The sequence below is a fragment of the Hirundo rustica genome, chromosome 2 (assembly GCF_015227805.2).
Source record: "Hirundo rustica isolate bHirRus1 chromosome 2, bHirRus1.pri.v3, whole genome shotgun sequence".
Classification (NCBI taxonomy): domain Eukaryota; kingdom Metazoa; phylum Chordata; class Aves; order Passeriformes; family Hirundinidae; genus Hirundo; species Hirundo rustica.
In genome coordinates, this window is record NC_053451.1 from 85,806,313 (window position 1) to 85,818,585 (window position 12,273).

The following is a 12,273-nucleotide window of genomic DNA, read 5'->3' on the forward strand; positions in this document are numbered from 1 at the left end:
AAACAAACTTTTTTGTTAGCCATCCACTTGGTTTTTACCCAAGGCGTTATCTCACTTATATTCAAGGAAGTTACTGTTATGATCGCTGGTCATGCGAGGCCAAACAGCTTTATTAGTGATAATCCCTTCCCTTTGATTTCTCAGTGCTTTGAGTAATACACACTAATCCTGCCAGTCACTCTAAGGTGATTCTCCAAGCAAACATATTAATGAAGCAAACAAAAGGGTTAGGCTTGCTCTTGAGGGGGCAATACCAAAGAGACTCCTGAGAACTAACATCATTTAGATATAATAGATGTGCTGCTGACAAGTAAAAATCAATAGCTGAGGATGCACATTATTGATTCAAACTCTCTCCCTTTTCTTGCTGTGATCTAATCTGATTTCCCAGCCCCTTGTTTCAGTAAGCCTAATCGGTTCTCCCAGCATTGATTTTCAGTGCATTGCAGGTTATAGTGACTTGGGCAAACTCTGTTTACTGAGGCGGAGGCTGTCTGGCCCATGAGAGGTGAACTGTGTGTGGTGTGCAAGGTCTGGGTTCAGATTTGGCAGTCTCTGAAGGGGCCATGCAGCAAAGGGCAATAGCTGAGTGCTGGGTAGTGGAGAAGGAACTACAAATGGAAGAAGGCTGGAAGAAACAGGGTTGATGGATAGTGCAGGTGTCAAATCTGGCTTACCAAACCTTGTCAACATCTTCCTGCTTGTAGCTCTAAGCTGGGAATGAAAAGGCGCATTTTAGTGTGTAGGGCTTGGATATTTCTTGATAGATTTATTTTTAACTAAAACTCTTAAATACTGTCTTGGGGTTGATTTCACATTCCCTAAAGATATTCAAAGTTATTTGGCTTGAGAAATATCAGAAAGAAACTCATATCACTTTTCTAGACAGAAGCAGTTAGAAGATCCTCTACTTTGTTTCTGAAATGATTGTGCAAAGCTAGGGCAGCTCCATGGAAAAAGGATTTCAATCTGTGAAGATTCCTCTGATGTTCTCTTCTGTGTAGCATAAGCAGCTATCATAGGTTAGCACCATTTTGTTTTCTAGATAAAGGGAAATGTAAAACGTTTTTTTTCCCTGCCCTAACCGTGATGTAAGTTGGGGGGAGGAGGACAAGGACCTATCAGAAAGCAGTATGGGATAGTGGCAGCTGAGTTGACCAATAAGAACTGTCAGTGTGACTTTGGAAGGAACATTTAAAACTAATCTGCTGAGACTGCCCTCTCTCTTGCTTCGGTGATCAGCCATGCGGTAAGGTGCTTAGGGCCGGGCCCGGCCGGGCCGGGCTCTGCTGCCCCTCTGGGCGGCCGGGCCGGGCCTGGCCGGGGTCTGGGGGCCGCTGCCCGCACGGGGAAGGCCTGGGCCGGCTGAGCCCCTTTCCCTCGCTGGCGGGCAGGGGAGAGGGGCAGCTGCAGCTCGGCAGCGCGGGGCCATGTGCTCAGACCACGGCAGAAGGGGCCAAAACATGGCCCAGCTTAATCACCGCTGGCAGAGGAGAAAGAAAGCCTGCAGCTCCATAACAACTCTGAGCTGGGCTGCCTCAGATGAGACCGAGGGGTGGAAAAAAGAGACATTTGCCGGTTTCTTTTACCAGCTCAGCGTGTGCACGTGGCTTTGCAAGCCCGGGCAAAATATTTAACCCTTTCTTAGAAATACAGAACTTTTAAAGCATAATTCTTCCTTGAGAGAAAGAAGAAAACAGAAGGTACATGGAACAGACACTGCATGAAGTCAGATGAGAAGTGAAAGAGCTAATAATATTGGAATAGGATTGAAGAAGTGGACATTTTTAACCGGACTCTTCTAAGGTAAATTATGAAGAAATGAACTGTTCTTTGCAGCATTCTTAGTATTATTTTTTTGGGTAGAATGCTATTCTAATCAAAATTAAAGACTGGTGTAATAGAGATTTATTTGGGAACTTTGAAAATTCCCGCTCCTGGGTCGGAAAAGGAGGTCTCAGCCTTTTGAGACAAAGATAATTTTAGATGAGAAGAAGTATTTGTAAATAATACCCCAAATACACTGAGAAGCTCTGCAGATAGAACATCACAGTCTGTGAAAACTCCGGGCAGCAGCAGATGTGTAACAGCACTGGACTGTTTTGTCTTGTAGCAAACATCTTCATAAAAGATTTTGGAAGGACTCTTCTCCTAAGATAATGTGTAGTTATGTCTAAGTAGTGAAACTGACTGAAAATCCTAAGTTGTTTCTTTCTATGTTGTTTAATAAGAAAGTTAACAGTTTGTAAGAAGAAAGTAGCATGTTTTTAAAGTTTAATTCTGATTTTGTTTTTTTTTTCCTCGTCTATTCTTTTAGTGTGTGTGTGTTAATAAAATAATTTTTTGTTCATTTTTAAGGTTAAGCCTGCTTTGTTTATTTTTCTTCGAATCTCTCCCTCCCACAAAAATATTAACACTAAAATCCCTAAATTAATTAGTGTTTCTACCCAGTTTTATTAAATTAAAACCATTACAGCAGCTAATTAGAAATACTATTTTTTCATAAAGAAAAAAAATCTCTCTTGATTTCATGAACTATTAAGCATTGTTAATATTGACAACTGTACAGGTAGTCTGTCAAGAATAAAAGGAAGGACAGATATTTAGAATAAAATGCATTACTTACTTCATGGATATCACATACTATTGACATTAGAAATATAAAAATTTGTTGTAGTGAATCCAGTTTCACAGTAACCATTTGGCTTGTGATAAAAGGTGAGTAGGAGTCATCAACTAAGTTACAATAGGAATCCTTAAAACAGATTGGTTATTGCAATGTGTTGATACTGTTGACCCATGTGTTATTTTGGTTTGAGCATACGAACAAGCGAGCAGGAGCCTTTTTAAGCTGTACTGTTCTTAAGATTGCAGATGATATGAAGATGAAGTCAAGACTGGTTGAAGTCCTAAAAAATGTTTACTCTTAATTTACATCCATCAGAAGGAATTTGATGTATAGGTTTCTGTGTCCATTAACCTAGTCTTGAGGTTTCCATGGTTGAGAGGGTCACGGTGCTGCTGTTTCACTACTGGGTAAAACCTGTGTCATGGAGACAGATGTTCCTGGGATGTGAAACAAAAGTTTGCCTCTGTTGTTAATTTGAGTGCAGTTCTTTGAAGCCTGCTGAGCCAGTGCCTAATTAAACTGCACACATGCTCCAAACAAATGGAAAAGTAATGCTGCTCCTCACAGATAACATTTAAGGTGACAATTTCTTCTCAAATGAAATCTACTTGGGGAAATCAATTCACTGCTGAAGCAGAAACTCTTTCCATAATACTTCATTATGTGAAGGCATTACTATAGCCCATGCAGTATAGGAGAGCTCATGCTGTTTGGAGATCTCGACTGTATCTAGCCAGAGCCATGGGACAAGTGCAGTTTCAGTCTCATTTCTTTAATTTGAAGCCAGAGCTGTATTCCTTGTCTGCGGTAACATTATTCTGAGAGTGATGACTGGTTGTGCTACACATAGAGCAGAAATCTCTTATGAAATGCTTGGATTGTAGACTAGTGATTAGTTTGGAACTGAAAATTTCTGAAGTGTTCCTTCCTGACTCCTCTAATTACATCAGCTGTATTAATTTGTTCTGTTTTCACATTAAGCCGCATGCCTTGTGTCTTGGCTTTCTCATGGCAGCACCTACCAGGAAAGCTGTTGTTCCAAGTTCAGTTCTGTATTTTTAAACATGCATTAAAGTAATTCGGATATACTTTGAGGCAAAGAGAGAGAGAGGGCAAGGGAAGCGAGCTGTGATGTTCCTAATGACCAGTGCTAGACACTATTTTTTAAAGGCTTCTGTTCCTCTTATGATATTAATAACTCTTTTTTTCTCCTCACCTAAAACACGTCTAGGGATGGTTTTCTGTGTATGAAAAGAAGCTAAGGTTACAAATAATTCTTGGTGTCTCACAAGGATGATCACAGTAGTTTTATGATCAATAAGGATACACCCTTGTATTGATGTGTAGTTTTGCCAACATCAGCAGAACTCCTCAGAGACAGGCAGGATCTCTGCACTGAGCTCCAGCTCCTTGGCAATGTCAAAGCCTTAAAAACAGCAAGTAGGAAGCAGATAATCTAGCATAGCTCCTAGGAGAGCAAAAAGAAAAGGAATTTAAAAAACCATAGAGGGAGAATTAAATATACAAAATAAAATGTCTGTTTGGGACTAGAGGGAGTGGGAGTGGAATGCTTTTCTCATCTCAAGAAACCTCCAATATTTCTTATTCCATAGTGGCATCTGCTCAAGAGCTGTTTGAGGCTGCTGCTGAGAAATAAAACCAGTATATGGTTCTTAATAGGTTTTGTTTAGGCCATGCACCTGAGACAATAGATACCTTTGTTCAGATCTCTGCTCCAGGATGAAAATATTTTTGTTGCCTAATGTGTGTTGATAATAACTGACCATCCTGGAATAAATAAGAATCATGCATTTTCTTTGGACTCAATTAGAAAACTTTTCGTAATACCAGAGCTTTTTATTGGAAAGTTTGGCTTTCATGAAATCAACCAAAAATAATAATTAAAAAGGTCTGAGTGACTTTTGGGGTTTGGTTTTTCCTCAAAGTTGTTGGTCTGTTACTATAATGACCAGTCAAAAACACCTGAATTTTAGCAAATTATGTTTTTTTAATTTGAGTGTTATATGATTTTTAAAGAATATTTTTAGACTTATGCTAATTTTATGTGCACTTTAAGGTGCAGAAGGCCATAACAGTACCATATGTGAATACTTTTGGAAGGAATAATTCTTCTGCCTTTATTCTGAGATAATTTTTGGTACACTGATCTCTGGGTGACCTAAAACACTTACTGAATCAAAACAATTAACCGGGGCATTAATTACATTATGATCTGCTTCTCTCAAAGTCAGACCAGAAGGGTTTCTATGGAGCTAAAATTTTTAACAGAACCAATGTAAGAAGAGTAACTACATGGCAAAAGGGGTGACTTACCAAAGTACTAAAAAAAAAAATTCTCTTAGATTGTTACCTCCTTTGTTCAAAACTTCAGTTAAAGAACAGCATGTAGGAGTCACTGTCACTTTCTGAATCGTGCCTTAGATCAGAAACATTTGCAGAAGCCATCTGCTTTGTGGAAGTCAAGTATGCACCATGTATAAGTCTGAGGTATGACTCATGGGAATGAGAGAAAATGGGTTAGTCTTCCTGAGCTCTGAACACCTGACTTCTTTACATTGCCAGATTGCTAAAAGTTTGGAGAAAATGAAGAAATAAATTAATTTCTGGAAAAGGCTTGAGAAGAGTGGGGCTAGATGTTCATTATAAATGTGGCAAATTATCTTTCTTTCTTGTCTTCCTCCACTGTGGGGGCATGTACAAGTCAATTTGATGAAGTTCACTGAATGAAATGATGTTTCCTTATTTATTGCAGAACCATTACGATCAGGTAAACAAAGTCTGTGATCCTTTTTCCTTAGAAGAGAGATATGAAACAGATCCATTCTCCTCCATTGTCACACTTGCTGTGTCTTAAATTCTTATTAAAAAAAAAAAAAGAAAAAACACAAAAAAAACCAAAACCAAAAAAACCCAAACAAATCTTACAAATTAATTAGTTTATGAATAAAGAAAACCACTACATTGTCAATATCAAGTTGGCATTAGGGAAAAAGTCATCTGTTTTTCTTAGCATTCTCAAACTATCTAATCTTTTCACCTCATCTGATGGCACCTTCTAGTTACGTAAAACTAAAAAACAACAAGTTTATCTGAATGTAGGTCTCTGGTGTTGTTTTCTTCTGGTGTTATGTTCCTTCCTTATTTTTGTGGCCCGAGTAAAACCAAGGAATAATACCAGGCTTATATTTCAAAGCATGAAGTTATTTATAGGTTGTGGAGTTATTAACTGTATTTTTCTTTCCAAGCCTATACATTCTTTTGTAATGAGTTCATCTTAGGAGTTTCACACAGAACAAACAGAGGAAGAGTAAGAAAGAGAGCACAACTGTAAACTGGTCTTTGTTTTCTGAACTGCAGGTAATGGAACATTGATTGGAGCATCTGCAAATGTTGTTTGTGCTGGAATTGCTGAACAGCATGGTTATGGCTTCTCTTTCATGGAGTTCTTCAGGTACCATTTTAAACTTCTTACATTAAATCTGATTTTTTTTTTCTCTCTAGGCAAGCAATGAATCTTCTAAGGAGAAGAATCTAGAGAAAGGGTCTATAAAATAGACTTGTGCTCCTAATTTGGTTTTGGCAACCGAAATGCCAGTGGAAGGCAGATCACTTTATTTCTGTATAATGTTGATAGAATGCATGAAGCTGGTGGGAGCACAGTGGAACTCCAGGAGAAACAAAGCCTCCAAAATTCCTGTTTTGTTCACCCTCAATCTTCAGCTTTTTAGAAACTGTAAATTGTTTCTTTATTGTAAAATGCAGTTTAAACCTAGTTTCTCATCTGCACATTTTCATGGATGTTCTATCAGGAGAAACTGGAATGCCCTAGATCAAAAATCAACTTTAGACTGAGTTGATTTTTATACATAGTCCCACAAGTAAACTATTTACTTAAAAGTAATTACTTCTTTTGACCAGCTGCTTAGCAACTATGAATGAAAGTGTGATGAGCAGCCAGTAATAACTCAAGTTGTTGCTTAATAATTGTTTAATTTATAATTAATAGATTATTTAATCGTGGAGTTTTCTTTGCAGGTCATTCATCAGCAGGATTTTAAGGGACAGAGGTCCCTTAAATGCATATAAAAATTTAATATTTTTCCAAATACTTCCAGTTTTTGAGACTGTGGTTGAAAGATGTAAGTGGAAACTGGCAAACTGAGGACAAAACACAAAGTTCAAGTTTAAAGTGTAGTTGATTTAGCTAAAATATAATTTGCTTCTTTTTTCTGCATATTTAGAGCAAAGGATACTGTTAAGCTCACAACAATTTATTTTTTCTCTTTACTTTCTTTACATTGCTTATTATAGTTTCTCAGCTTTATCAGCTTTCTTCTACTGTTTACCTCAAAGCCCTCAAATCTGTGTTATTAATATGATTAATCATACAGGATTTTCTAGAGCCAAGACAATGATATCCCTAAAAAGAGAGGTAGTCCAAAGTGCTGTTGCTAAAATTCAAGCTATGAGGATGTGCTACTCATAGAAAAAATTTAGCTCTCCACCCATAGTCTTCTGATGATATGCTTTAGAAAGGCAGATGCCTATCAGATCAAAGTCTTGGTTGTCAGGATCTTTGAGACTACAGAACAGTGTTATGTAGTACATAGTAATAGCTAACAGATTCCTGGAAGTCAAGCCCTTGCACAAAGAAATGGTGATGCAGTAATAATGGACTTGTGGATTGCACTGTTGATTTTCCCCAGATTTTGACCTCAGAATTTGGAGATGTAACTTGTATGTAGCATTAACAGTGTGTCCTCTACGTAGATTTTGTAATGAAATGTTCTTAAAACTTCTATGAAACTGACTGAGAAAACAAAGATGGAAAACCTGGCTAATCTCTTCAGCAGTGTTTACTGGAATGTATTCTTTGGTAAGCCTGAAGACAGTAGACAGATGCTTTGAAATTGCCTTCTATACATGTGCTTTTGGTGGAAGCAATTACTGGGAAGACTGTAGCCACCTTGAAAGATGTGAGAACAGACTCCATAGTAGTCTCAAGGAGATAGCTGTGGATATTAATTAGCAGAAAGGACATAAAAGTCCACTTTTTTTGGCCGCCTTTTAATCACTGAGCAGGCAGATAATGAGCTTCTTCACAATTTGTGTTAGGAAAACATTTGTTTCAGTCAAGTGTCCACAATTTGAATATATTTTGAGGCTTCTCCTGGCATCAGGGCGTGTTTTGTATGTCCCTTGAGGATTTTGATTTTGTTTTTATTTATGAAGGTTGCCTCAAAGTACAAAGTGAATTTTCTACATTTCTTCCCTATTTGCCCAGGATGACTCAGTAGGCTTCACATCCCCATTGAGGGGTCCTCTGCAAGGCTTCTCTCAGTAGAGACACAGATTTTTACCCTCTCATCTTGCAAACCCCTGTGAGTCACCAGAGAAAAATCATGGATACCTTGTATGGGAAGATGATGCTGCTGACTAAATTTTGTTAAGATGTCTTTATATTAGTCTGAGCTGGTGGTGTTCTGCCCTTCCCAAGTGTCTCTGTACAGGAAACTCATGCCACGTCTGTTTCAAGTGGCCTAGTGCATACAGCAGAGTTTTCTACTTCCAACACACTTCCTTCCTAGCTGCATGCTAAGCCAAATCATGCAAACATGTTTAAGGGGGGCTTTTGCTAGAAGCAGCTTTTTTGAAAACCATGTTTTGACACAATGGTCTGTAAGAGGAATTCCAGACAGGGTTGATAAGCATGTCTGGTAAGTGTACCTTGCTACAACAGAGGGCGAGATTCTGTGGAAGCTGTGGGTTCCTCATGGCAAGAGGCACCATGATGACTCTCTGTGCAGGGAGAGAAGAAGGCAAGGAGCAGGTTCCTCGCTTGTAAGCGGCTTTGTGGGCTCATGACCTTTCCTCTGTGTGTCTTTGCACAGTGGCACTTGGTGCAGTTCGAGGTCCTCTTCTCTTTTTAAGAAGGTAGCAGAGGCAACCCAGCAGATGTGTTATTCAACGCTGTTCTGCTGCCCAGCCAGATGTGGCCAGGTGTGATAATTTGCCTAGAATGCTGTGGTCTTACCAGCTTGCTGTGCTTCTCTCTGGAGTGCCTTCCTCAGAAGAAATCCTGTGCTGGGTAGGTGCAGGCTGTATGACCATGAGTACTATAGTCTTTCAGAAATCTCTCTAGTCTCCTGGGCAAACCTCCCCGTCAGAACAACAACTAATTGCATCTTTTCCCGGATCAAGAGTCCTACTGCCACAAGGACATGGTCCTCCACAGATGGATGTAAGGGGGAGACAGGTGTCCCATTTGCACCATCCAAACAACTCAGGCCCATGTACTGGAAGTGCTGTGCTGTAGGATGGCATTTAGGTGGGAAAAATTATACTGAGAAAGAAGAGAGAAAGGAATAGGGCTCCCTCTCTATGTTGAAGCATCTTAAAGCAGGACTGGTGTTCAGAGTACACTGCTGGTTGAGGAGATACCAGGTCATATCTATGCGTGTCTGGCTGTGAATGTGCTGGCAAGGGTCACCAAATGTCTTACCCAGAATGCATTCAGACCTTGTTCCCTTCCCTGACATTGCCCATCGACGCATATAGAAAGCACTTCTCTCTGAACAGTGCTCATAAGGGAAGGAGCAAGATTGCCTATGAGAAAAGATCTTTTGGTTGCCACGAATTCTACTTGCTGTTTCCAGACCTTATGAACTTTTTTGATTATACATTATGTTCCACTGAAATAAAAAGATTCACATGTCATTTAGAATATACACTATTGTAACAAGTTTAATTTATCACCATGAAAATATTTTTATCTTTGAGTCTGTTAGACATGATGGCAGAAAATCAAAAAGGATCTTCTACTTGTATATCAGCAGCAAAAGGAAGAATAAGGGACATATGAGCCTCATTGAATGGGGAAAGGACCTGCTGACAAAGGCTGTGGAAAAGGCAGAAGTTCTCAGTGTGATCAACTGCCCTAAGTCCTGCTGGAGACCAGTCACTGATGTTGCTCTCCCGGCTTCTTAATAGTCCCACTAGTGCCTTCCAAGCTCAGCCACTTAGAGATTCAGATTTTAACTGGCCCCAGAAATCTGAAGGCAAATAATCAGTGACTGCCACTGGATGATTCATTTGGAATAACTCAGATTCATAAGGAAAGAAAGCAATGTTATGACAAAACAAAATTGGAAGTTGTGAGAAGAGCAAGCTCATAATAATAATTTCCTTAAAGGTGCTCTTGCATTTTTGGAATCAGTACAGCCAAATTATGCTATTGTTCCATTTTAAAAACTTTCTCATCAAACTGTATTTATGTGTTCTATCTGTCCTCCTGCAAAAAATATGTTAGATATACCCTAATATTTCCTTATCATTCTAGTAATTTAGGAGGCCAGAGCTGAACATGATATTCCAGTAACAATCCTCCTATTTTTTCACATTTAAAAAAATATAAGATTTAATACAGAATGTGGAGCTATTTGCCTTTTCTTTGTTAACCTAGGCAATATCAAATTCCTGTTCAATTTGCTATTCAGTGTATATCCAAGTTTCTTTCATTTTTTATATTACATGAGTGTGATTATATCTCTTCTCCCCTCAAATCCTTATACTTTTCCTACATTGTAGACACAAAGATAAGTATTTAAGTGGTAGAAATAGAAAGAATTGTGAGTCCATGGGACTTGGAAAATGAGACAGAGAGCAGTGGGATATGCTGTATGTGATCAAGAGTAAACAATGGAACAAGCAAACATCAGAGCGAACAAACGATCATTATGTCTCTAGACAGAAGTGCAGCTATTTTTATAGTCCTGACCCTGTAGAAAAGATCAGATATGTTAATAATATGAAGGTAATTGCTCAGAGACAGCATTTCAGAGTAAGCAGAAGGCAGGGAAAGATAATATTCCTATTATGATTTTAGTCTAGTTATCAAAGAAATAATACACATAAATAAGAGCTAAACATAAAGGAAAACCTCAAATCTAGGAGAGTACTTTTCTCTTGGCAAATGGTCAGATAATGACATTGTAGTCTTGTTGCCTGGATGAATTCTAGAGGTTAACATAATGATTTTATATAAATTCAGACTGTAAAATAATCAGCAGAGCATTATTTTTCTCAAGGAACAAGATAAATAACATTGCAGAGGCCTCTTTTAATCCAGATGCTTAATTTCATGATAGTTTTTTTATTTTTACTAACATATATCTGAGTTTGTTTGTTGCAATATAGCATTCTACTAGGTCAGACCACCCTGTGGAACATGAAAATAATGTACAGAAATCTTTTTGTTCCCAATGAAAAAATTGATTCCCACTCCATAACATAAGAAGTTCTCATTGCTGTGGGAGCTTTAATAATATTTTTTTACTTGCTAATGCAATTTACAACTTGATTTTAATCTTCTCAGTAAGATAGGCATTTATAACCTCATAAAGATAGTCTTTCAAATATAAAGTAACTTATGTTCCTTCATCCCGTCGTAATTCAGAATCACCCCTCTTGTGTCCATGATGTATTATGTAATAGAAAAAATGAATCACAGAAAAGTGATAAACATATTTGACAAAAATATAAAGTGCACATTATGGGAAATACTCCAGTTTTATTTCATACAAAATTTGGCTGATTGTGCCTATATTAAAGTGCTGGTTATGGGAAGAATGGATTGGATAACTCTATGTAATGGGATAAGAATGTGGGAGAAATGTTTTAATACATGAGGAAATCAGACTGCCCAGAGGAACAGGTTATGAGCCTAAGAGTCTAATTTAGACTTACAGTTGTAAGGTTAACTGGATAGAATGCCAGAAGGCATTGTGCATATTTTCAGGTTTGGCATTTTTCTGTCATTGCCCTCCCATCATACACCATCTGCAGAGCTGAATTAATATTCTCTATCTTCTCTGGGAACAAAAATAATTTGGAAGTGTCAAAATATTGGTTTCTGATAATAGCTTAGGAAAAAAAATTGTTTTATCATAGGATTTGTTTTGTGAGGTATTCACAGCAAAAATGTTTTCAGTAGGATATCCTATTTATCTGTTTTTGAGAGCACTCAGATGCAAAGACTGTGAAACAGTGCTTCCCATGAGAACTGTCATTCATGTACGTGGGAGAACCAAATGTGATGTTCTTTGGTAGCTCCTGTGTATCCTGTTTACAGAACTTACAGAAAGTAACTAAAAAAATTTGACCCTGTAAAGCTGTATAAATGTTTTTACTGTGTTATCTGTTAAACAGCTGTAGTCCTTTTAATTCCTGAAAATTTAGTGTCTTTTTCTCATATTTTCTTGCTATTAACACCACTTTATGCCACAAATACACTGTTGTTTTTTTAAAGCTGATTCTGGTCAGAATAAAACCAACCCTACATTTTAGGTATGAATTTTGGTGATGGAGATTTTGAGAAATGGGGTATCAAAATACCCAAACTCAATTCACCTGTGGACTTTCTGATCCACTGTGCAGCTCCAGAAGATAGAATCTGGGGACGTTCAAAGTACATAAGGAAGATTCTATGAACTGCTGAGAAAAGATTTAATGATTATGATGCAACAATTATTTCAATCTCACTTCCCACCACTCTTCTGATCAATAAGGAGGACTAAATAGTCCTGGGTTAATGTTGATAATTGACATGATAACAGAGTTCTTCT

At 38.0% G+C, this 12,273-nt stretch overlaps 1 protein-coding gene across 1 annotated transcript in view; it reads left to right on the top strand.

Annotated features, from left to right (window-relative positions):
* The window catches only part of OCA2 (OCA2 melanosomal transmembrane protein), a 166,996-nt gene that overhangs the window by 123,837 nt on the left and 30,886 nt on the right, over positions 1-12,273 (top strand). Inside the window, exon 22 of the mRNA XM_040055440.2 lies at positions 6,008-6,101. Within this exon, the coding sequence (XP_039911374.1) occupies positions 6,008-6,101 (94 nt within the window). The remainder of the gene's footprint in view (positions 1-6,007; positions 6,102-12,273) is intronic.